Genomic DNA, 23205 nt, shown 5'->3' with positions numbered 1-23205 from the left:
ATATTCATAAATATTGATTATGACTTAATTTCAATCTTTGATTATTCTGAGTATCCATACTTTCAGTTATTAATTCATTATGGACCCAATGCCGCAAGTCGGCCAGATCGTGTTTCTCACGGACACAAACTTGTCAGTTATGACTTTAGTCAGTGGATGCAGGGTTTGCTAATAGGCCTACGTCTTAAATCGGTTCCCTACTGCTCACTCGTACAAAAAAAGTGTAGTTTATTTTAGCCACTTCCATACAACTTGATAAATCAGTGATAGACAGAAATCAAAAGGTCTTCAGATGACATGCCTACTGCTCCGTTCATACATGCACCTTTAGTTTGACCTATAACTAACATTAGCAGTAGCATCAATCTACTAAAATAATGATTTCAGAATAATTCAAAATAAATCAAATTTAACATTTTATTTTGTCAGGTAAAATTGTATCATGCCAATTACACAAGTAAATGATTAAAAGCCAATTCAGAAATATATAAATAAATGACATCACTTATAAATAAATGCCACTTACCCTTAAATACCCAGACCAGAACAAAGGGTTATACCTATATTTTTTCGAGTTGTTTTGGGTCAATTCATGTACCCCAGGGGGTAGCACCTGGTTTCCAAGGAGAGGGGAGATATCTTGAAGAGACATCACCCAAAGAGAACATTATAAGATAAGATAAATACTCCTAAGTTTTCAAACTTTCTCATAATACCAAAAATTAAGACCATTTTACCAATCACACTGAGACATTTAAAATGATACCAAACATGAAAAGGAAAAAACAATAGATTCACAAGATACATCATATGTGATATATAGACATTCTTAGTGAACTTTTAGTGAACACTTGAATCAGGGGGAAAGGAAGGGAGAGGGGGGATGCATATATAAACAAAGAGATAAGTTTGGGCAAGACAATGTCCTATGCTCTTTCTTTGCGATCTTCTGTCCAGGATACATTTTATTGCTTTATTGCAGGATGAGTTTTATTTCAGCTTTTGTCTCAGCAGGAAAATCAGTTTTTACATTTGTCATGTAAGAAACGCTGGCAATTTCAAACCACAGTTTTAAGGAGAAAATACTCAGCAATGGTGTTAACTTTTTTGTGGAAAGCATTTGCATTTGCTGAATGGTGTAAAGCATATTAAAAACACCACATACACATATAACAACATTAAAAACTTGATTTTGAGGGGGTCTTTAATATTTCTTTTCATTTTATTTTGCTGTCCATAAATGCAGGTGTTGTTCTAAAGCAATATATTCTCTAAGAGAATCATTAAGAATCAGAACGCAACAGTTCTTCAAAGAGGTAAGGCTCCTGTTCCTGAAGAATCACAATGAATTTAACTTTTGCAATCACACCACTTGAATGCACCGTGTAACAGATCTTTCTCATACTATCCTGACTGGTTAAATTAGTATGTGTGATTTCAGAATATAGTTCCTCATGAATTATTCTCTGCTCACGCAGTTTATCTGCAGTGCTCTTCACATTTTTAACCCTTTGAATGAGAGCCGATCTGTGTTTATCAAAAAACTGAGCTTTCTCAATCTCAGAATTCAGTTTCGGCTCATCTTGGACTTGCCTTTGATTTAACTGTGCAAGTTTGGCTTTCCATATTGTGGCAGTCCACACAGATTTCTTGTCCTCTTCTCTGATAAGATTCATCTGTACATCACCATCCTGATGTTGCATGATCTCAAAGAAGTTTGGGTCGATATCTGTTCTAAATGAAATCCCCTCTACAGGATGAACAGAAGCACCAGGAACCTCAAGAAGGTGCGGCGTTTTCATCTGAAACGGTCTGTTGGGTCTGGGATGGCTGATCGGATGACTTGATTTTTCATTCTGCTCAACTTTCTCTTTTGAACAAGTGTCATTCACTGGAAAAAAGTAGATGTGAAGAATGAGAGGATCTTTACAGCACATGTAGAGAAGAAGGTAACAGTGTTCTTCCCACTGTGTGAACCAGCTTATAATTAGAGTTGTAAGAGAGAAGGATGGTTGGAGTATTTTGGCATGATAACGGGTCAACTCTACAGATTGTAAAGATATTCCTTCATCTCTTTTGCTGAGGAGCTTCACAGCATCTTTGAGAGAGGGGTCAGACTCTGCTAAACAGGCGTAATGAGGCAGATGGGCCTCCTCCAGTTTCCCTGAGATCACGGTCACATCGATCACTGGACCAATTCGCTCACACTGAAGCCTCTCCAGCTCTTCACTGAGGAAACGTCCATCCACTGCACGATACTGGAGAGTGACGTCACCAGCACAGACCCATCGCATTCTGGTCCTGCTGCACTCGAATCGACCCGCCTGAGTGCTGATCCTGAACTTTGACCCTCCTTCATCTGTACAGACTGACGGCTCCACCTGAACCCACTGATCACAGTCGACAATGCGAACACAAGACTGACAGTGAAGATTCATTTCAGAAGGTTCAGGCGCAGAGACGTTCAGCCTAGAGAACAGAGATGATGATAAATGGGATGAAAGATGTATAAAAGAGAAAAATTTTAGTATTAAATGTTCTCACTCTTTCAGCTCTTCCAAAACCTTTGGTTTGAAGTGAATCTTCACTTTCTCGTTACAGCTGTGACTCCAGTCCTCTTCTGTGCACTGGTCAGTGAGTTTACTGCACTTCCTCCTTTAAAAGATGGAGGAAACAAAATAAATAAAGGTACAAGAGATATGAAATAATGATAAGAAAAGGAAACTGTATTTCGCTTGTATTTATAGTATTTCAAAATCAATTATTGGAGACTAAAAATGGGACTTGAGGGAGATTTATGGTTTATTTTAAAACAAATTTTAAAAAGACAATTAGCTAAAAAATAAAAACTTGTTTGATGAACACTTTAGATAGATTTGTGTAGATATGTGCCATGCATACTGTCAACAATGTAAATGTAACTCATTTGTGGTCCTAAGTCTGTATTTATCTTTAAATTAAAAAAGTCAAATGTACATTGAACACACACACCCTTCAATGATCACAGTGCAGTGTGGATTCATCAGTGATTCGTGCAGTAACTCGAGTCCCTCCTCAAGCAGCAAACCAGTGACACTGACACTATAATACAACAGTTTATCATTTTTAGTCTTTTGTACAGGGACACTGTTGTAATGACAAAACATTCAGCACAAATTCATGTTGAATGGCATCTTTATTATTTTTTTAATCTATATTTACTATTACTTGTGATGCAAAACAACAACAACAACAACAACAACAATAATTGTAATTTAACAGTAAGAATGAGCATCCTAGTGATGTATGTTGACTTAAAGGAATGGTTAGGGTTAAATTCTCTCATTATTTACTCACTCTCATTTTTCATTTTTTCTTATAATGATATGAGTTTTTTTCTAACATAAAATTTGTTTTGGAGAATAATATACTTTTTTTTCAATTAAGTAATCAGAATGAATCGGGAGATTTCAGATATCAAAAAGTACCCACAAGCATCCTAAAAGCGATCCATATAACATTGGACTACATTTAAAGTCTTCTAAAGCCATTTAATAGTTTTGAATGAGGAACAGAACGAAATGTGTTGTGTTCTGAATAAATTGTTTCTATGAATTTAGAAGGTGAATAAAATGATAACCAGAACTTTCATTTCTGAGGAAACTATTATTTTAAACTGATCATGGATTGATTTAAAAATCACAGCATGGCCTGGTTCATCATTTAATGCTATAGTGAGTTTCACATCAGTCTTACCAGACTTCTTGCAGACTGCTGCAGGTCTGGATGAGAGAGAGAATCCTGAGAGCCCAGCTCTGATTCAGACTGAATATCATCAGCTCTACACTCTTCAAACCACACACAGAGTGCAGGAAAGAAAACACACCATTCGTGTGCTCATTACACTCTGGAGATCTGCAAGAAGTACAATAAAACAATGGTAAAAAAAACAAAAAGAATAAACTGCATATTAAATGCTAGTTTCATGTTGGTAATTCTTAATTACTCTGGGTTGTATCGAGTCTGTTTGTGGAATCTCTGGAAGAAGATTTTCCAGTCAGAGCTGCTTAACGCTGAGTGAGGACAAGTGAGAGTGATATGTGAGAGAGACTTAAACATCTGTCTTTGCCTCACGTCCAGCCTAAAAACATACAGGTTGCATTGTGAACATATTATAGCCTAACATAGCAATTATACAATTAAGCAATTTATTATTTACAAATATGTTTGGTAATGTATTCCATGTAAATAATACATAATGTATTCAATTAAAATGTGTGTTTGTGACATACCTGATGTCTTTATCACAAACCAAAACACTGACAGATGAGAAGAGACTCTTAGCACTGTACATTTCTTCCTCAACACTGGCAAGCAGAATAAACATGGAGAAAAGAGGATAGTTTGGATAATTTTTTGCAGATGTCACATGGATTGATATTTTGCATCTAATGCAATGAAATTCAGATTTTTAAGTCCAAATTTCATACAGGGCCCCTGTGTACAGTAATTGACTTCCCCAGTGCCGCTGTCCCTTGTATCAGAGGACATGACAGAAATCAATTATGAATAAAAGAAAATCCTCGTACCTGAGCTCCTGTAGACTGGTGCAGGTCTGGACGAGGGAGATGATCCCAGAAGCCCAGCTCTCATTCAGACTGAACACCTTCAGATCCAATGTCTTCAAACCCACAGAGTGAAATGAAGACAGAAGCAAACTGACATGATCCTCAAGAGCTGAAGAGCTGCAAAAATATATTTGACCACAACATGTATAAATAACAGTAAAGCTACTGATGAGATAAATAAAGTCAATATTAAATTAATAATTTTCTTACTCTTGTGCTAGTTTTCCTGCCTTGCTGAGTGTCTGTAAGAAGAGTGTCCAGTCAGTGCTGGATATCTCTGAGTGTGAACATGTAAGACTGAAGTTGAAGACTGCTGGAAATGATGGATTCTTCTCTGAGGAACTCAAAGACAACCTGAAACAGGCAGAGACACAGAGGAACATTTGATAACAGCACCATACACTCAATATGAAGGATATCTGCTGTGTTCTGAAACATAACTTAAGAAAATAACAGTGCATGTGCAACAGATTCTTACAAGACATCTCCACGAGTGACTGACAGATCAAGTGACCATCTGAGACTCTCAGCGCTGTATTCATCCTCTTGAACTCTACCAATAGGAACAAAGACACAAAATACTGAGAAGTCCGAGAAATAACTAATAAATTATTACACTGTGACATTTATGGTAAAATATACAAACAAATGTTAAAACACTACATTCAGAATGTAAATGACAATCTATATTGGAAGATGTTGTCTGTTAAAATTACTTCAGTTTTCTCAAGACTTTTGATTCATGAAGAATCTGGATAAAATCTCCAACATCATACAGGTAGTCCACTGTCAACCTGTTGACAAAAACAAAAATATGCAAATACTGATTTTTTAAAAGTAAATCATAACATAAACATGAATTATAGTTCAATGACAAATAAAAGTGTCCAGGATAAAGAAAAAATAGTGCATGTGCACATTTTTGATGTATTTGTATTCGTTATGGTTTCATATGGTTTGAAAAACAGTTCAATAACAAGCAGCAGGTGGAACAAGAACAAGAAAACATTTATTTTAGTACACCTTAAAATGTCAAAAAAGTTTTTAAATATATATAAATGTATCTATACAGCATATTTAAATATACTGTAAACTGTAATAATTTTTACTGTAAATAATTGAGGATTATGTCAAACTACTCAATAAAATTATGAGGATGGTAGTTAGTACCAGAACCCCCCACAACACAACTTTTTTTTTTTTAAACATATTCATCACAACAGAGAGTATTCTTACACATATATGTAGATATATATATACAATATTTAATTAATAATTGTATTTTGAGAAGAGCTTAAATCAAGTTAAGTTTTATGCTTTGGATTTCTCAACCCAAACAAACTGACCTCAGAGTCTCACACATACAGAGTGCTGGCTGAAGAATCTTGAGTTTATCAGCTGTTAAATCACAGTACATGAGGTTCAGTTCTCTGATGTGTGGACAGAACTGAAGACAGTACAGAAGCGCCCAACAGTCTGTGCTCCTCAGAGAAATACAAGACATATCCATGGACCTGTACGCGTGCAGATCTTTCCTCACAAACTTCTCATCCTGGAGCTCAAACAGACAGTGGAGAGCAAACAACTCAATTCCATACTGGCGGGTCATCAAAACAATAGCTCTCTTGAGTGTTTTCTTCAATTCTCTTTTCTTCAGTTTTATGGTGTGAGGAATGGTACATTTGTGCTTATTAAAGAGTTGGCTGCTCACCTCCTCATTTAAGAGACCATAGATGAAAAGCATAACTGGAGGGATGGGATTTGATCTTCTTTCTCTCAAAACTGGAGATGGCCTGTCAATTATAGCCTCCCATTCCATCAAATTAAACAGCTCAGTTACTTTTAACCAGTGCTCTTCTTCATCCAGTAAAACATAATAAAGAGCAGTGAAGAACTCCTGAAAGCTGAAATGCATAAACCTGAACACTGGCTCCTGTTTGTCTTTCCTTTTCAAACTACCTTTATACAAGAACAGACACGTGGCGGCATCTAAGCCAGTCTCGGCCACACTCTTTTCATCAAAAAAGACTTGCTGATTTTGTATTCCTCTCTCTGCCAGCTGACCCAGACTCCTCAGCATGGTGAGGACAGACTGACTCTGGCCATGATGCTCCAGTAGAGTGGACACAAAGTGAACATATATGGAGGTGGTTGTCTTTAGTTCTGCCATCACATGATCACCATCTGTAATGTGCTTCTCCAAACAAAAACAGACCATCCAGCACAGCAAAGGCACAGAGCAAGTCGTCAGGAGGCCTTCATTGGCGTTCACACTCTCATTTGTTTTCTTGAAGAGTTGCTCATCCTGAAAGAACTTGCGGAAGTACTCCTGCACCCCTCTCTCAGAGAAGCCCACAATCTCAGTGAAACGCTGAGGTCCTTTGAGGAGATTCATCACTGCATCATCAGCTATAGATCTCATAGTTACAAGCACAAATGATTCAGGCAGCAAGACTCCCCTCAACAGGTTCCTAAGAATAACCATAGGTGGCGCTCTCTTGGATGGATTAGGGTGCAGTAACATGAAATGAATGGGAGGATGAGATACATACTCATCCGATCCATCAATGAGGAAGAGGACTTTCTCTGGTGTTAACTCTAGTATCTGTGAGATCTGATCTGATGTTAAACTGCAACTCCAGCTCAAGAGCTCAGTCAAGCTCATCTCCTCAGAAATACACTTCAGCTCGTCACTCTTCAACAGAAAAACTACATCAAAGTGTTCAGAGTAAAGTTCTCCAGATGCCCAGTCCAACATGATCTTCTGTAACGTGAAGGATTTACCTCTTCCAGAATCACCACTGAGAATCACAGTTTTCGGTGTGTTTTCATCACTGTCGGGACTGAACAGCTGGTCTATTCTGATGCTGTGATTCTTGTCATTTGATAACAGTTGAGATGATGTTTTTATTCCAGAAGCATGAGGAGACCTCACACGTCCACGATAGTATTTCTCAGTCTGCTCTTTGTTCCTCTGAATGATCACTGGTTCAGTGTAACGGGCGGCCAGTTCCACACGTTCATCATATAGAGGTTTATACTCTGTCACAAACTTGCATCTGTCAGTGATTGACGCCTTATACTGAACAATCACAGGGCTCAAACCTACAAGAAACATAAAACAGTCACTGCTTATATTAAATAATAAAGTTCAAATAGATGGTAGCCTAACTGACATGGACAAGACAGCTGGCATATAACCGATAATGTACAGATAATCTATAATGTACAGGCATCGATAGATAGATAGACAGATAGATGTGTATTTTTTACTCAATAAGGTCCACCAGTTAATCTGAAAATAGGGACTCTACAACCTGTGGCATAAAAGCCTGTGGGGTTTTAGTATTGTGCTGGTCATTAGGCTGTTTTTTTAGAGTAGTTTCAATTGGTTGTCTTTGTAAAAAAGGAAGTAGGTATGCTGTTGCCACGTTTGTGTAAGAAAATCTCACTTCCATACAAACTTCTTGTACCAAAGACGTAAAATCTACATAGTCTGTAGTATCCAATGTGTAATCAAAAGTTATGAACAAAAAAGGTAACCAAGAAAGTTTACTGTTATTCAAACGCATTGCAAAGCTAGTTTTTTATTGCTATTATCAATCATAATATTTTCTAATTATAGACATCATAGAAACAGACAATATGACCTTGCATAATGAGCTTTGTAAATCTAAATCATACACACAGGGAGAAGCACTTTGTGCTGATATAACCGTTTCTTTTTCTGCTTTGGTTTTAGGTTATTTTGATATGGTACATTTGACCTGTCCAGCCATTTATGTTGAACCACAAGGCAAAATATAATGGAAACCATAAACAAACTAAACACAAATTTGACTATTTTGAATATTTAGCAATAAAGGACAATTGAAATAAACACTTACAGTTATCTGACATCATTCTTCTTATGATCATCCTCCATCAAAATCTAAAAGAAGAATAAATTATATATTTTTGTGTCTATCTTTGATGAAAGAGTACAGAGCTTTGGACAAATTAGAGAAGAGAAAGGAGGAAGTAGGACCACGATTTATTGTTAACTCCCAGTTAACCAGTAACCTACTGAGAAACATGACAGACTCTGTAACTATCTTCCCATATACTTAAAAAAAAAAAAAAAAAAAAAAAAAAAAAAAAAAATTGCCTTGTTTCATCTTTGTTATTTTAAATATACAAATGTTTGCCAGCTGACTTGAAAAATACTTAATTTAAAAATCCAGGATTAACCTCTATCCATATTTTGCATGGTTTTATACACTGGTAACCAACTTGCATGACAGGTTTGACCTGCATCATGTCACTCTGCACTTGTGGGTTTAAACCAAATGAACCCTTTAAGTACACAAGAACTAAAAGTACAAACAGGCAAAAGTGCAATAAGTTATGGGTAAATGCCGGCACACTAAAGTGCAACATTATGAAGTTTGTGCCATCTGTGTTTTAACAGAACGCTCGTAAAAAAACAAACAAACAAAAAAAAACATACATACATATATATATATGGTTTAAACTGCACATGCCAGGACTTCAAAAAGCAAGCAGCAATATAAGTGAAAAAAGTTATACAAGCTTTAAGTCAAGTCAAGTCAAGTCATCTTCATTTATATAGCGCTTTTAACAATGTAGATTGTTTCAAAGCAGCTTTACAGAGATAAACGTATAATTTATGGAAACAGAGATTGTTTTGGCTTTATAGCGGTTCTTTAGTAAAGTTATTTTCCAGCTAAGGTTAGTTATGATTGATTCGCTTCCGTTGCAACAATCATTTGTTATCAAATTAGGGGCCGCTAAGACGACACCATTCTCTACATAGACTTTAAACGCGAACCTGTGAGAAACGCTGATGGCGTTCACATGCGCATTAAGAATTGGTTCTATAGTTATGTGCGTTTGAATATATGTACGCAGGTTTGTAATTCCCTACAAACCAAGCCTAAACAAAGTACTGGTGTTTCCTTATAATTTTTGATACAGAATTTTATTTTATTTTATCAATTCGGGGTAGATACGCGAATTGAGTTTCCCGACAACGCTTTATCTGTAGAGTGGTAAAGGGATCCTCCATAGGGAGAGACTAGTTGGCACTTCAGCACTGCGTTGACATCGGGTCCAGGCGCAGGTCCTTCATCAGATCTGGATACGGCCTGGATCCGGCAGGCTGCGGGAAAACCTTGGGATAAACAAAGACACTAAAATTAGCGTAGATGCCATTCTTCTTATGATGTAACGAGTACATCAGGATTTATGGGAAGTGTTCCCGGTTCCAGCTGACCTAATCTATGCAGCCTAACATTGAATTATAGAAGTCTATAATGTATTATGTGAAAGCTAGGTCAAAGAGATGTGTTTTTAGTCTAGCTTTGAACTGACAGAGTGTGTCTGCTTCCCGGACAATGGTAGGAAGGCTGTTCCAAAGTTTTGGTGCTAAATAGGAATAGGATCTACCGCCAGCAGTCGATTTTGATATTCTAGGTATTATCAACTGGCCGGAATTTTGAGATCGCAATAGACGTGAAGGACTATAATGCGTTAAGAGCTCGCTCAAGTACTGCGGAGCTAAACCATTTAGTGCTTTGTAAGTGATCAGCAATATTTTAAAATTGATGCGATGTTTAATAGGGAGCCAGTGCAGTTTTGACAGAACCGGGCTAATATGGTCATACTTCCTGGTTCTGGTAAGAACTCGAGCTGCTGCATTTTGAACCAGCTGTAGTTTGTTTATTAAGCGTGCAGGGCAACCACCCAGTAGAGCATTACAATAATCTAGCCTTGAGGTCATGAACGCATGAACTAATTGTTCCGCATTTGTCAATGAGAGCACATGACGTAATTTAGATATATTTTTAAGATGGAAAAATGCAGTTTTACAGATACTAGACACGTGACTTTCAAATGAAAGATTGGTATCAAAGAGCACACCCAGGTTCCTAACCGACGACGAAGACTTAACAGAGCAGCCATCGAGTGTTAGACAGTATTCTAGGTTATTACGTGAGGAAGTTTTTTGTCCAATAATTAGAAACTCTGTTTTTTCAGAATTTAGAAATAGGAAATTATGAGTCATCCAATTTTTTATATCCGCTATGCATTCCGTTAATTTTGTGAATTGGTAAGTTTTGAAGAAATATAGAGCTGAGTATCGTCGGCATAACAGTGAAAGCTAATGCCATGTTTCCTAATGATATCTCCTAATGGTAGCATGTACAGAGTGAACAGCAGCGGTCCTAGTACTGAGCCTTGTGGTACGCCATACTGAACTTGTGATCGATGAGACATCTCTTCATTTACTGCTACAAACTGATAACGGTCAGATAAGTATGATTTAAACCATGCTAGTGCAATTCCACTAATGCCAACATAATTTTCGAGTCTATTTAAAAGAATGTTGTGGTCGATCGTATCAAATGCAGCACTAAGATCAAGTAACACTAATAGCGAGATGCAACCACGATCGGATGATAAGAGCAAATCATTTGTGACTCTAACGAGAGCTGTCTCGGTACTATGGTACGGTCTAAATCCTGACTGGAAATCCTTCGCAGATATCATTTCTTTCAAGAAAGGAACACAGTTGTGAAGATACTGCTTTTTCTAATATCTTTGACAGAAAAGGTAGATTCGAGATCGGCCTGTAATTGACTAATTCTGTAGGATCAAGTTGCGTTTTTTTAACAAGCGGTTTAATCATAGCCAGCTTAAAGGTTTTTGGTACGTATCCTAGAGACAAAGATGAATGAATGATATTAAGAAGAGGATCTATGACCTCTGGAAGCATCTCTTTCAGTAGCTTAGTCGGTATAGGGTCTAACATACATGTTGTAGATTTAGATGATTTAACGAGTTTAGTAAATTCTTCCTCTTCTATAGCAACGAACGAATCTAATTTTTCCTCCGGGAGACTACAATGCACTGCCTGATGCGATACTGTAGTAGACGGTTGCATAGTTATAATTTTCTCCCTGATATTATCAATCTTATAAGTATAAGTTCATAAAGTCATTACTGCTGTGTTGCTTGGAAACTTCGGTGCTTGAAGCTTTCTTTTTCGTTAGTTTAGCCACCGTTTCAAATAAATACCTAGGATTATGTTTATTTTCTTCTAATAGGTTTGAAAAATAAGCAGATCTAGCAGCTTTTAAGGCCTCTCTGTAAGCAATCGAGCTCTCTTTCCATGAAATGCGAAATACCTCTAGTTTTGTTTTCTTCCAGTTGCGCTCCATTTTTCTGGCTGCTCTCTTAAGGGCCCGAGTGTGCTCGTTGTACCACGGCATTGGACTATTTTCTTTAATCTTCTTTAAGCGCAACGGAGCAACTGTGTCTAAAGTGCTGGAAAAGAGAGAGTTAAAAGTTTCTGTTGCAATATTGAGTTCTTCTAAGCTATCTGGAATGCTGAGATGGTGAAACTGATTAGGAAGATTATTAATAAAGCAATCTTTAGTGGCAGAAGTGATAGGTCTAACATATTTGAAACACGGAGTCGGCTTTGCAGCCTTGGCTAAATGAAGTTTACACGAGACTAGGTAATGATCTGAGATGTCATCGCTCTGCTGCAGAATTTCAACGGCATCAACATCTATTCCATGTGATAATATTAGATCTAGAGTATGTTTACGACGATGAGTAGGTCCTGACACGTGTTGTCTAACTCCAATTGAGTTTACAATGTCTTTAAATGCCAATCCCAATGCATCTTTTTCATTATCGATGTGTATATTAAAATCACCAACAATTAGAACTTTATCTGCAGTCAATATTAATTCTGATAGAAAGTCCGCAAATTCTTTGATAAAATCTTTATGGTGCCCTGGTGGCCTGTATACAGTAGCCAGCACAAATCTCAAACGTGATTTATCATTTATACTATATATTTTTACATTAAGTACTAACACTTCAAAAGAATTATATTTAAAACTTGATTTCTTAGTGGTTTTGAAAATATTACTATAGATTACAGCAACTCCTCCCCCTTTGCGTTTCAGACGAGGCTCATGTTTATAACAGTAATCTTGCGGGGTGGACTCATTTAAAGTAATGTAATCGTTTGGTTTTAGCCAGGTTTCTGTCAAACACAGCACATCTAGGTTATTATCTGAAATCATATCATTAACAATGAGTGCTTTTGAAGTAAGCGATCGAATATTCAGCAACCCAAGCTTTAGCATTTGCTCATCTGTATTATAGCTGTTTTTTATTTGTTGAACATCAATTAAATTTTTAACCTTAGATGGGTTTAAACGTTTTTTGGATTTCCAAATTCGGGGAACAGACACAGTCTCTATATGATGATAGCTAGGTGAAAGAGGCTCTATGTGATAGGATTTATCTGACCTTGGTGACGCGAGGCCGCTAGCAGACGGTCGGTTTAGCCAGTCTGTCTGCTTCCTGACCTGAGCCCCAGATTGTCATGTTTGAGCTCTAAGACTATGTGCCATATTACTAGAGAGAAGAGCAGCACCATCCCAGGAGGGATGAATACCATCTCTTTTCAACAGGTCAGGTTTGCCCCAAAAACTTTTCCAATTGTCTATAAATTCTATATTATGTTGCGGACACCACTTAGACAGCCAACCGTTAAGCGAACACAATCTACTGACTATCTCATCACTCCTGCGAACAGGAAGGGGGCCAGAGCAGATTACAGTCCTTGACATCGTACTTGCAAGTTCACACACCTCTTTAATATTAATTTTGGTGATCTCCGACTGGCGGAGTCGAACATCATTAGTGCCGACGTGAATAATGATCTTAGAGAATTTACAATTAGCATTAGCCAGCACTTTTAAATTTGCTTTGATGTCAGGCGCTCTGGCTCCCGGCAAACATGTGACTATGGTGGCTGGTGTCTCTATTTTCACGTTCCGTGTAATAGAATCGTTTAGTTTATTTTAATGAAAATGTACAAAACTAAATTTAAATGAAAAAATAAATAAATGTGACAGCACTCCGAGCTTGACGGGCAAAATATTGGGGGACAGTAATATTGTTTTCATATTGACAAAGTAGGCTATATATGCATTATATTATATATTACAAAAATATTGTACTATGTAAGACTAAAATGTTAAAGGAGAACTCCGGTCAATTTTAACATTGAGCTCATTTTTTTGTACATTTGGAGTGCTGTCAATACTACGGAAGAGGATTAGGGCCAAGCAATAATAAAAAAATAAAACCATCTCGAGATTAAAGTTATTATAATGCGAAATTAAACTCGTTAAATATCGAGAAAAAAAGTCGAAATACAATCTTGAGAATAAACTCATTAAATATCGAGAATAAAGTCGTTGTGTTGCGAGAAAAAACTCGTTAAATTTCGAGAAAAAAGTCGAAATACAATCTCGAGAATAAACTCATTAAATATCGAGAATAAAGTCGTTGTGTTTCGAGAAAAAAACTCGTTAAATTTCGAGAAAAAAGTCGAAATACAATCTTGAGAATAACGCATTCGATCTGTGTTCATTAGCCTACTGATAGAGGACATGGCAGAGTTGGATCACTTAGTCAAGCTATATTTTAGACTTTCTTTCAGTAACAAAGCCGTCTAGGTCGGCTAGAGGAGGAGCTGTACTATCATGGAATAATGTCCACTTTAATGCACCCTATAGGCGGGTGAGAAACAGCGCCATGAATTATGCAGAAAATGCAAGACTGCTCTTTGTGCATTGTGTAATGTGTCAAGTTCAAAGCTTCATAAAACAATAATTCCACAGTAAAAACTGCTTAAAATTTGGATTTCGTTAGACAACAGCTCTTCTATAATGGGATAATGTCCACTTTAACGCACCCTCTGATGCGGCCTAAATGCACAACTAGTAGGAATGATGGCGCAATAAGGCGAATCTGAATTTGTTTGCCCCATTTAAAACTTTAACGGTCCATAAAAAAACCCGGTAGCCTACAGAAATTTGTGCCAATATTTCGGTTTCCACTAGATCAGGGATGGGCAACTTCGGTCCTGGAGGGCCAATGTCCTACAGAGTTTAGCTCCAACTCTAATCAAACACACCTGAACAAGCTAATCAAGGTCCTCAGGATTACTAGAAAGTTACAGGCAGGTGATTTTTTCAGGGTTGGAGCTAAACTCTGTAGGACAGTGGCCCTCCAGGACCGAAGTTGCCCATCCCTGCACTAGATCAATACCGGTATATGCTCTATTACTCCCAGTCGGATTTAACGCACCCTTTCATATGGCTGAGAAATGCAGAATTTTCATTTCTAATACAGCTTGGTGCTAGCAATGCCATACACAGGGTGCTTAAGGAAGCGTTGCGTCAGGGGAGGTCCGCGCGTCAATAAGTAGCCTAACGAATAAGTAACTGGATTCAGCCTCGTATGCAATGAACTCTGATCGAATGCGTTATTCTCTACATTTCATTTCGACTTTTTTTCTCGAAACACAACGACTTTATTCTCGAAATTGAATGAGTTTATTCTCACGATTATTTCGACTTTTTTTCTCGAAATTTAACGAGTTTTTTTCTCGAAACACAACGACTTTATTCTCGAAATTTAATGAGTTTATTCTCAAGATTGTATTACGAGTTATTTTCTCGAAATTTAACGAGTTTTTTTCTAGAAACACAACGACTTTATTCTCGAAATGTAATGAGTTTATTCTCAAGATTGTATTTCGACTTTTTTTCTCGAAATTTAACGAGTTTTTTCTCGAAACACAACGACTTTATTCTCGATATTTAATGAGTTTATTCTCAAGATTGTATTTTGACTTTTTTTCTCAGAGTTCACACGCATAGGTTTAATACCTATGATCACGCGCGTGAACTCGGCAATCGACTACTTTGGACTTCAACCGAAAAACAGGATGTAAACAAAGGTATTTGCGCTGGCTTAAATAACATCATTTTTATACATATCTTTCACATCTACTGCAGTCAGACTCACTCGTGTTCACTCAGAAGGAATCACTCACATTTTCTGTGCACATGTAATGACACATCAAGGATGTTAAGAGGCTAAAAGCAGGTTTAGTACTTGCCCCATTGAAGTCAACAGGGTGCAAATTTTAAAAATAGAATAACTCGGTGTAGGCAACACCGATTTTTGTCGTTGTTCTCTGTATAGGCCTATATCACGAAAAAATTGAAGACCGGAAGTACGTCTTTTAGTAGGGATACGGCTCTTCCGGTTAGTTCTTTACAATGGCGGAGTCCGATAGATACAGCTGGACCAAATCTCTCCGCAACCTGCCTGAAGTCACATATGACGATGTGGTTCGGATGGTAAATGAAAACTCTCAAGTGGAAAAGCGTGAAAGCTGAGTTATGGCTGTCTACGTCCTGACGCAGAGCAACCCGGTGCACTACAACAACAGCTGCGGGCCGTTCGCCAGTTAGGTAAACGTTTCTATGGTAACAGCGAGTTGGACCAATCAGCAGACGTTGCTGCTACGCTTAGGATTGTGGGTAGTGTAGTTTTTTTCCATAAGATCGCGGATAAAGCATGTTTTTCCTAAAACAAGGTTGATTTCATACGAACTTATAGCTTCTACAGGAGCAAAAACCTTCGTTTCACAACCTCATAGCTCCTGGTCAGTCTACTTCGGATGGTTTAGACATTATGGCTGATAATCTAAATCCTTATGGAGAAATACCGTTGACCGGAAGTTCTGAATCCCTACTCCGCGCTCCGGAAGCAGGAAGTGTGACATAGGCCTATTGACAGCACTCCAAATGTACAAAAAAATGAGCTCAATGTTAAAATTGACCGGAGTTCTCCTTTAATGTCACAGTTCAATTTTAATTCAGAGACTTACCATATTGATAGGGATGTCCCGATCCGATCACGTGATCGGAAATCGGGCCCGATCACGTGTTTTCAGACTCGATCGGAATCGGACGTTACCTCCCGATCAGGGGTGGGTTTCCCGAAAGCATCGTTGGCCAACTATGGTCGCAAGTTCCGTCGTTACCAATAGAGTTCAATGGACATTGCGATGAACTTGCGACCATAGTTGGCCAACGATGCTTTCGGGAAACGCACCCCAGGACTCGGATATATATATTCTCATTATTTTTTAACACATCTATAGTTATGCGGTGGCACAGAGTTACGCCGGTTTCACACTGCACGCGTTAGCAGAGTGTAAGCAGCGCAGGAGCAGTGCATATGGTGAGCAGGGCAGGGGCAGGACACGCGCGTTTTGCTTTCACACTGGCAGCTTTTGTCATGCGCGGCTGAACCGCGGGTTGTGTAGGGCAGGCTACAGACAGAGTAGGCTACTCTATAATGGATAAGTTGGCATTGCTTTTTTCGTTTTCAAATACATTTAAGAATAAAGACTTGTCAAGAAGCTTATTTTATTAATAATAGGGTATATGTCGAACGTCGCATGACGAAACCGGAAACCTGGTCTCATTGCATCCGCTTGTCATAGAAAGTGTTAACAGCCGTATGAACTGACGCCGATATCTATGGAATTTTAAGGTAATCAGCTAACCTACCTATCTCACTTTGTTATTGCCGTTTTATTCTATTTAAATATCTAAACGTTAGTGTGAAGATTTTTTTTTTTTTTACTTTTAAATATCGATCTTCACATGCGAGGGACATTGGTTATGATCATCTTTGCTCGCCCCTTTTAAGTTATCTTGAGTAAAACAGTAAAAAAATGCAAGAAGCACATACAAAAGACCTGAACCGGAAGCGATGCGTTCTGTTTTCCGGTTTCGTAATGCGACGTTCGACATATACCCTATTTCATATAACTTTTTGTTCATCTTTGTTTTTATTGTCATGGCAACAAGTTTGTTTTTTGGACATTTGTTTTCTTTTTAAATTGCTGTTGGTCATTTGATTGACTGTTTAAAACACAATAGATATCATCAATGCACTTTTTGGATAAAACTGCGGTGTATTTTGGCCATGATCAATGTATTGTCACTTTAATTCAGCAAAAGCGGCGCAGCAAAAATAGACTCGGCGCCGAAACGATCGCGGCACTCCTGCTCTGCTCTGCTACGCACTGCCGCGCCGCCTCTGCGCGCGGTGTGAATGCTCTAAACCCTGGTTTAATCTGGTAACATGGGCGGCGAAAAAAATACGCACTGCACGCTCTGCTAACAGTGCAGTGTGAAACCGGTGTAAGAGTTAGGAGTGCAGTTCCTAAAAGCACATTACTGGCTTTGCAAACACTGTAGCACTTTTATTTTTTATTTGTTCACATGCCTGCCGGGTATTTTAAGTTGAGGTGTTATTTGTTTATATATTAGACTTTTTTATATTTACTGTTGCACTAAAGTCCAAAAGTGAAGAATTTATTTATTACTTGATTGTTCAAGCTACCTCACAGAAGTGCTCTGTTTGTTTACAGAGTTGTTGAATGTTAAAATAAGGTGAATTAAATAAAAAATAAGGAACATCCTGGATCTGTTTTTTCGCTCTTCTTTATTCTTTTTTTATGTATTAAGTATCGGATCGGGACTCGGTATCGGCAGATACTCAAAATCAAATGACTCGGACTCGGACTCGAGGGCAAAAAAACCTGATCGGGACATCCCTACATATTGATAATCAAAGCTTGTTTCAAGATCAAAACGAGAAAGAAAATAAATCAGAGACAAGTGTCAGCGCAACAGAGACTTTCTTGAGATGCAACAGAATAGTGTATCTGTAGCACTTTATGAGAGCTGCTTGTAAGAAACATTCCCGGCACTGTATATGCACAGCATAACACATAAGCACTGTGAAACTTAAACATGTCAGTAATGAGGGAGGTTAGTGGCACATTAGATATGAAATAAAAATCATTTTGTGTGGCGACTATCATGTCACAGCCCGGCCCTGACCATAACATATTACCAAAGTGTGTTGTCCAAAGACAGACTGTCAAAACATTAAGTAGAAATTATGAAACCAGTTTGGCCAATCACTCAAATCTGAGTGATCCAACATTGACTGCTTTGTTTGACGTCTCAGTCTTACTGGATTTCTTGCAGACTGCTGCAGGTCTGGATGATAGAGAGAATCCTGCGAGCCCAGCTCTGATTCAGACTGAATATCATCAGCTCTACACTCTTCAAACCACACACAGAGTGCAGGAAAGAAAACAGACCATTCGTGTGCTCATTACACTCTGGAGATCTGCAAGAGAAAAACATTCATATAACAAATCACTACAAACCAGGCATAACACTTGCCTTAAAAGTGCATAAAGTAATTATTTTCCACTCAACAAAAGTTTTAAACTGAAATAAATTAATAAGTAAAGGGTACATGTTCAATTTAAATGGTGTAAAATGATGGATTTTCCAGTCAGAGTTGCTTGACGCTGAGCGTGGACAAGGGAGAGAGATTTTCGAAAGAAATTCAGTCTTCCGTCTATGCCTCATATCTAACCTAAAAAACAAAGTTTACACATGAATGTTAATGCAAATACAGTTATTTGAGCGATGAGTTCTTTCGAAGAACATTTAGAATGCATTCCAAACACTGGATGTGTAGTGCTTGAGTATGTTTTTTTTTTTTTTTTTTTTACTTGAAATCTAGAATTTCATTGGCTCATTGTGTGTAGGGCAAATATGGTACGTTTCATCATCGTAAACTAATACACTAAGAGTTGAGAAGAGACGATGGTTGCGGTCTTCCTCAATACTGGCAAAACAGAATAAAGGATCAAATATATAAAACGCAAAGTCAAATATCAGTATTTATCTGCAAAAGTATTAGACTGAATGAGAAACACTGAAGGCTGTCTAAAAATAATCTTCCTTAAGTTAATTTAGTAAAAACAGTGTGGAAAAAATGTCTAAATAATTTTTCTCTAAAATATTTATAGTTTTTATGTCGACTGGCATGTCGTAGGATTAAAAATCAACAAAGACATTTGTTTTTCTGTTCCAAATCCCCTCTTTTTATTTCCCCGTCTCCTCCATCTCTCAGGTAACATTCTGGGTTCAATTAACTGAACATGTTTCATCATTTCAGACATCTATTCCTTAATAATTTCAAGTGTAACCATAAGTCATTATGACTTATGTCTTTAGATCTTGCCAAACACTGTACATTATACACATTGTATTGAGAAATAACTGACAGATTCTGTAAAATATAGGCTACCACTCATGTGCTGCTGGACAAAACTATTTACTATTCTTAAAAAATGATAAAAAGTCATTAAAAAGTACAAAAAAGACATTTCAAAGTAAGAATTTAGTCAGAATTCATAAAAAATAATATTAAATTATTTTTACTTTATTACTATATTAAACCCCTTATTTTTACTTTTACATTTTTACTACAACATTTATCTGATAAGCTATATGGAATATAGAATCACTAAATATCCCAGCTAGAGGAAGCAATATTAAGGCCATCAGTATTTTTGTTTTATTCACGTCTGCAAAAGGTTACAACCATCCAAACACAATTACACACATAGCTTGAGGTAAACCTCGCTCATAAGTTCGTTACTTAGCTGTGCACATTCATGCAAGTGAGGAGAAAGACAGAAATCTAAAGGTACCAGATCAAGAGCCCGCTGCTTCATTCAGATCATGGGCCTTGGTGTTCTTACCTTGGGCATCGATCTGCTGTAACCTTCTATAGAGATAAATCAGAGTCTAGAATAATCACATTTAGTCATATTTGTCAGGTAAGAAAATTAAGAAATAAAAAGAACAATGTAAACCAATTCACAGTTATCACTTTATTAAGGAGAAGAGAATCCTTCCAACTGGAATGTAAAAACGGATGCACAATAATTATTTCAATGTGTTGTGAAAGGAAATGAACAGTAAAGGCAATCAAAGGCATAAAGGCAGCTCTAATGACATGAAGGTGAGTATATGACACTAAATTGTGACATCATCACTGAGGAAAGTCAATGGAGGATTTTCAAAAATTAATCTCAAATTCATTTACTTTGCAAGCACTGTAAAATCATTCCTTATTTCTTTTTTTTTTTTAAATAACTTTATTAATATAAAGGCTTTAATTTGAATATATGTAAGTCGAATTACTATAGATGATGATGTATAAACTGTTGTCTTTATAGCATTAAAAGAGCAGCATAAAAATCTTTATGACTTTAAAATATTCACCTAAAAAATAAAGCATTTCTTCCATGTAACACAAAGGTCAAATGTTCCAAAAAAGTCAAACTTTACTTTCATACATTTCAAATGAGTAACACAGCCTGCAAATTCTGATATATTATATGAAGACAATTTGAATTTTTTTTTTTTTTACTTGACAAAGTTGAACTGTTCCTTTCATTTATAACATTCTTTCATGTTCACGTGGCTTCATCTTCTCTCTTTTTTTCACATTAGGTCTGTAAAGTCTTGCACATTGTCTGTTGAGCATCAAGGACAGAATATCAGCAATCTGTAAAAAATAAAATTAAAAGTTTGCTTTGCTATCCAGTGAGAATATTCCTAACAAAGATGGTTATTGTTTGATTTCAGAGCATACGTGTTTGACATGTATATTAATACAGTAACATAACATGCAATTGACACTCACTGTTCAGTTCACTGTAGCTGCATACTCTCCGGCAGGTTCCGCTCACTGCTGTCCACCTCACATGTGTTTTCAGTAACACCACCTGTTACCATAAACCATAGGGCAGGACAGGTCATTTTAGACTACCTACAGGTTTGAGTTTATTTCAAATAATAGCAACTGTAGATTCTCTTACCCAGCTCTTTGAAGAGGAATGGTTCATGGTTTTTCAGTGCATAATAAAAGTCAATTCTCACTCTGTCTCCTCCGGCTTCTAGTGCTTCATAGAGCTTTCTCATTTTTTTCCGGTTGGTTATTTCTGCTTTGATATCTTCATATGTTTCAGGATGTATCATGTCTTTATTTTTTAGCTCATCTGCTATTGGCATCACTGATATAACCCTTTGAATAAGAATTGATTCGTTCTTTTTCACAAACTGGGCCTCTGGGCATAAAAAAATGAATTAGGCATAGAAACAAGGCTATATTTCAAAGTTTTCGTAACTCATTATTATAAAATAAATAAACAGGTTAATTGTCTAATTGTACAAAATAGTTCAACCACATGCGGTTTCATGTCATCTAGCCCAGTGGTTCCCAACAGGGGGGTCTCGGCGAGCTCTCTGGGGGGTCGCGTCATATTTTGAAAAGTTTTGAGTAATGAGCATTCAAGTCGTCCGTAACTTTTTCTATGTTAAAAATGTACAAAATGTATATAATGAGCGAGTTCATCATGAATCCATCTTCCAAACCGTGTTTTTGTCTTATTCTGAATCACTATGGTACACCTATAATAAGTGTTTATATTGGGACTATTTAACATCGCCGCCGCCGCGGAGTAGTGGTACTTGACCTGCGTGACTCGTCATAGCCAAACACAGAGAAGTAATTCCGGCTCCGAAAGACGCATTATTCTGTTAACAAAACGCATGTTTATTAACGATCGCTATAGCGCAAAAAAGGAATGCATGCTTTAAGGAGAACGATCATATTACATTAGCTAATTTTATCCATTCCCTGGCTGACCAAAAAATGGGATTTTAACCATGACAGCCTTAAAAACCAAATACATGGGCCAGACTGACCCTTGAGGATGATAAAGATGTCTTACCCTGTTAAAGATCTCTCCACGCATTGACCAAATTACTCACGACCGGAAGATACTCACACTTATTGATAAAGCCTCACAAATAACATGCAAGTATTGAGGTCCCAGACAGCAGTAATTTTGTAATAGCCTATTCATTCTTTTTTTTTAACCTACACACCAGTGTGAATACTGATATTTTTTTTATTGCGATTCAAATAGGGCCAATTTATAGGTTACTCTTAGGCTTACGTTTTTAAATTACAAATGGCCCACTGATGTTTTTGTTATTGTATTTTCAATATTAGGCTATAGGCTATTATTTGTGCATAAACATATCTGGTTATAGTAATAAACATAGCCTACCGTTTGCTTGAAAACAACATATTTTGTCATCCTTGCTGCTAACCAACAAGAGCGATAATATAATTAAATGTGAAGGGGGGCCCTAAAATATTTTCTTGGGAAAAAGGGGGTCTCAGACAATAAAAGGTTGGGAACCACTGATCTAGCCTATACATTACACACCCCATCGCCAAATCATAGAAAAATTCAGTTAAGACAGTTATATTCATCTTAACAATACACAACAAATTAATAGCCTACAGAAAAACAGATTTCTAAAATAAGGTATAGGCCACAAATCTGTGAGGCTACAGTTTACAAAACTGAACAGGTGATGTTGTGTAATATTCAGTTACTGTAAGAAACTGTTCCAGCGGGTGGAGTTTACCGGTAGGCTATATTACTCATCACCTGTGTATAGCCTACTCCATTAACTGGAACAGATTTTCACTGGAACTGAATATTACATCCAAATATTGTTAATCAATCAGCATATTGTTGTGTAACTTCACCTATTGGAACAGTATTTCACAATTTTTCACAGGAACTGAATATTACAAACAAAGAACGATTTACAAAACAACGATTGCGAAAGCGTGCACGGATTATGAATTTGTTCACTGTTACCGTTCTAGTTTTTTTTTCTTTCTTTTTTTCTGTATAGTTCTATTTTGTTAATAAATTTTGCATTCTATTGTTACG

At 37.1% G+C, this 23205-nt stretch overlaps 1 protein-coding gene across 1 annotated transcript; it reads right to left on the bottom strand.

Annotated features, from left to right (window-relative positions):
* Positions 1–407: 407 nt before the first annotated feature.
* LOC307161840 (NACHT, LRR and PYD domains-containing protein 1 homolog) lies at positions 408–21427 on the bottom strand (the record flags this gene model as incomplete). The annotated part of the gene is made up of 13 exons (XM_079876777.1): positions 408–2469; positions 2545–2655; positions 2992–3081; positions 3736–3894; positions 3986–4120; positions 4272–4346; positions 4569–4724; positions 4818–4961; positions 5086–5160; positions 5324–5401; positions 5954–7712; positions 21118–21174; positions 21268–21427. The coding sequence occupies 13 exons, from the start codon at positions 21425–21427 to the stop codon at positions 1284–1286; spliced, it is 4185 nt and encodes a 1394-aa protein (XP_079732903.1). The 3' UTR covers positions 408–1283.
* Positions 21428–23205: the final 1778 nt, after the last annotated feature.

Source organism: Squalius cephalus (genome assembly GCF_949319135.1).
Source record: "Squalius cephalus genome assembly, chromosome: 7".
Taxonomy (NCBI): domain Eukaryota; kingdom Metazoa; phylum Chordata; class Actinopteri; order Cypriniformes; family Leuciscidae; genus Squalius; species Squalius cephalus.
This window is presented reverse-complemented; position numbering and strand designations above follow the sequence as displayed.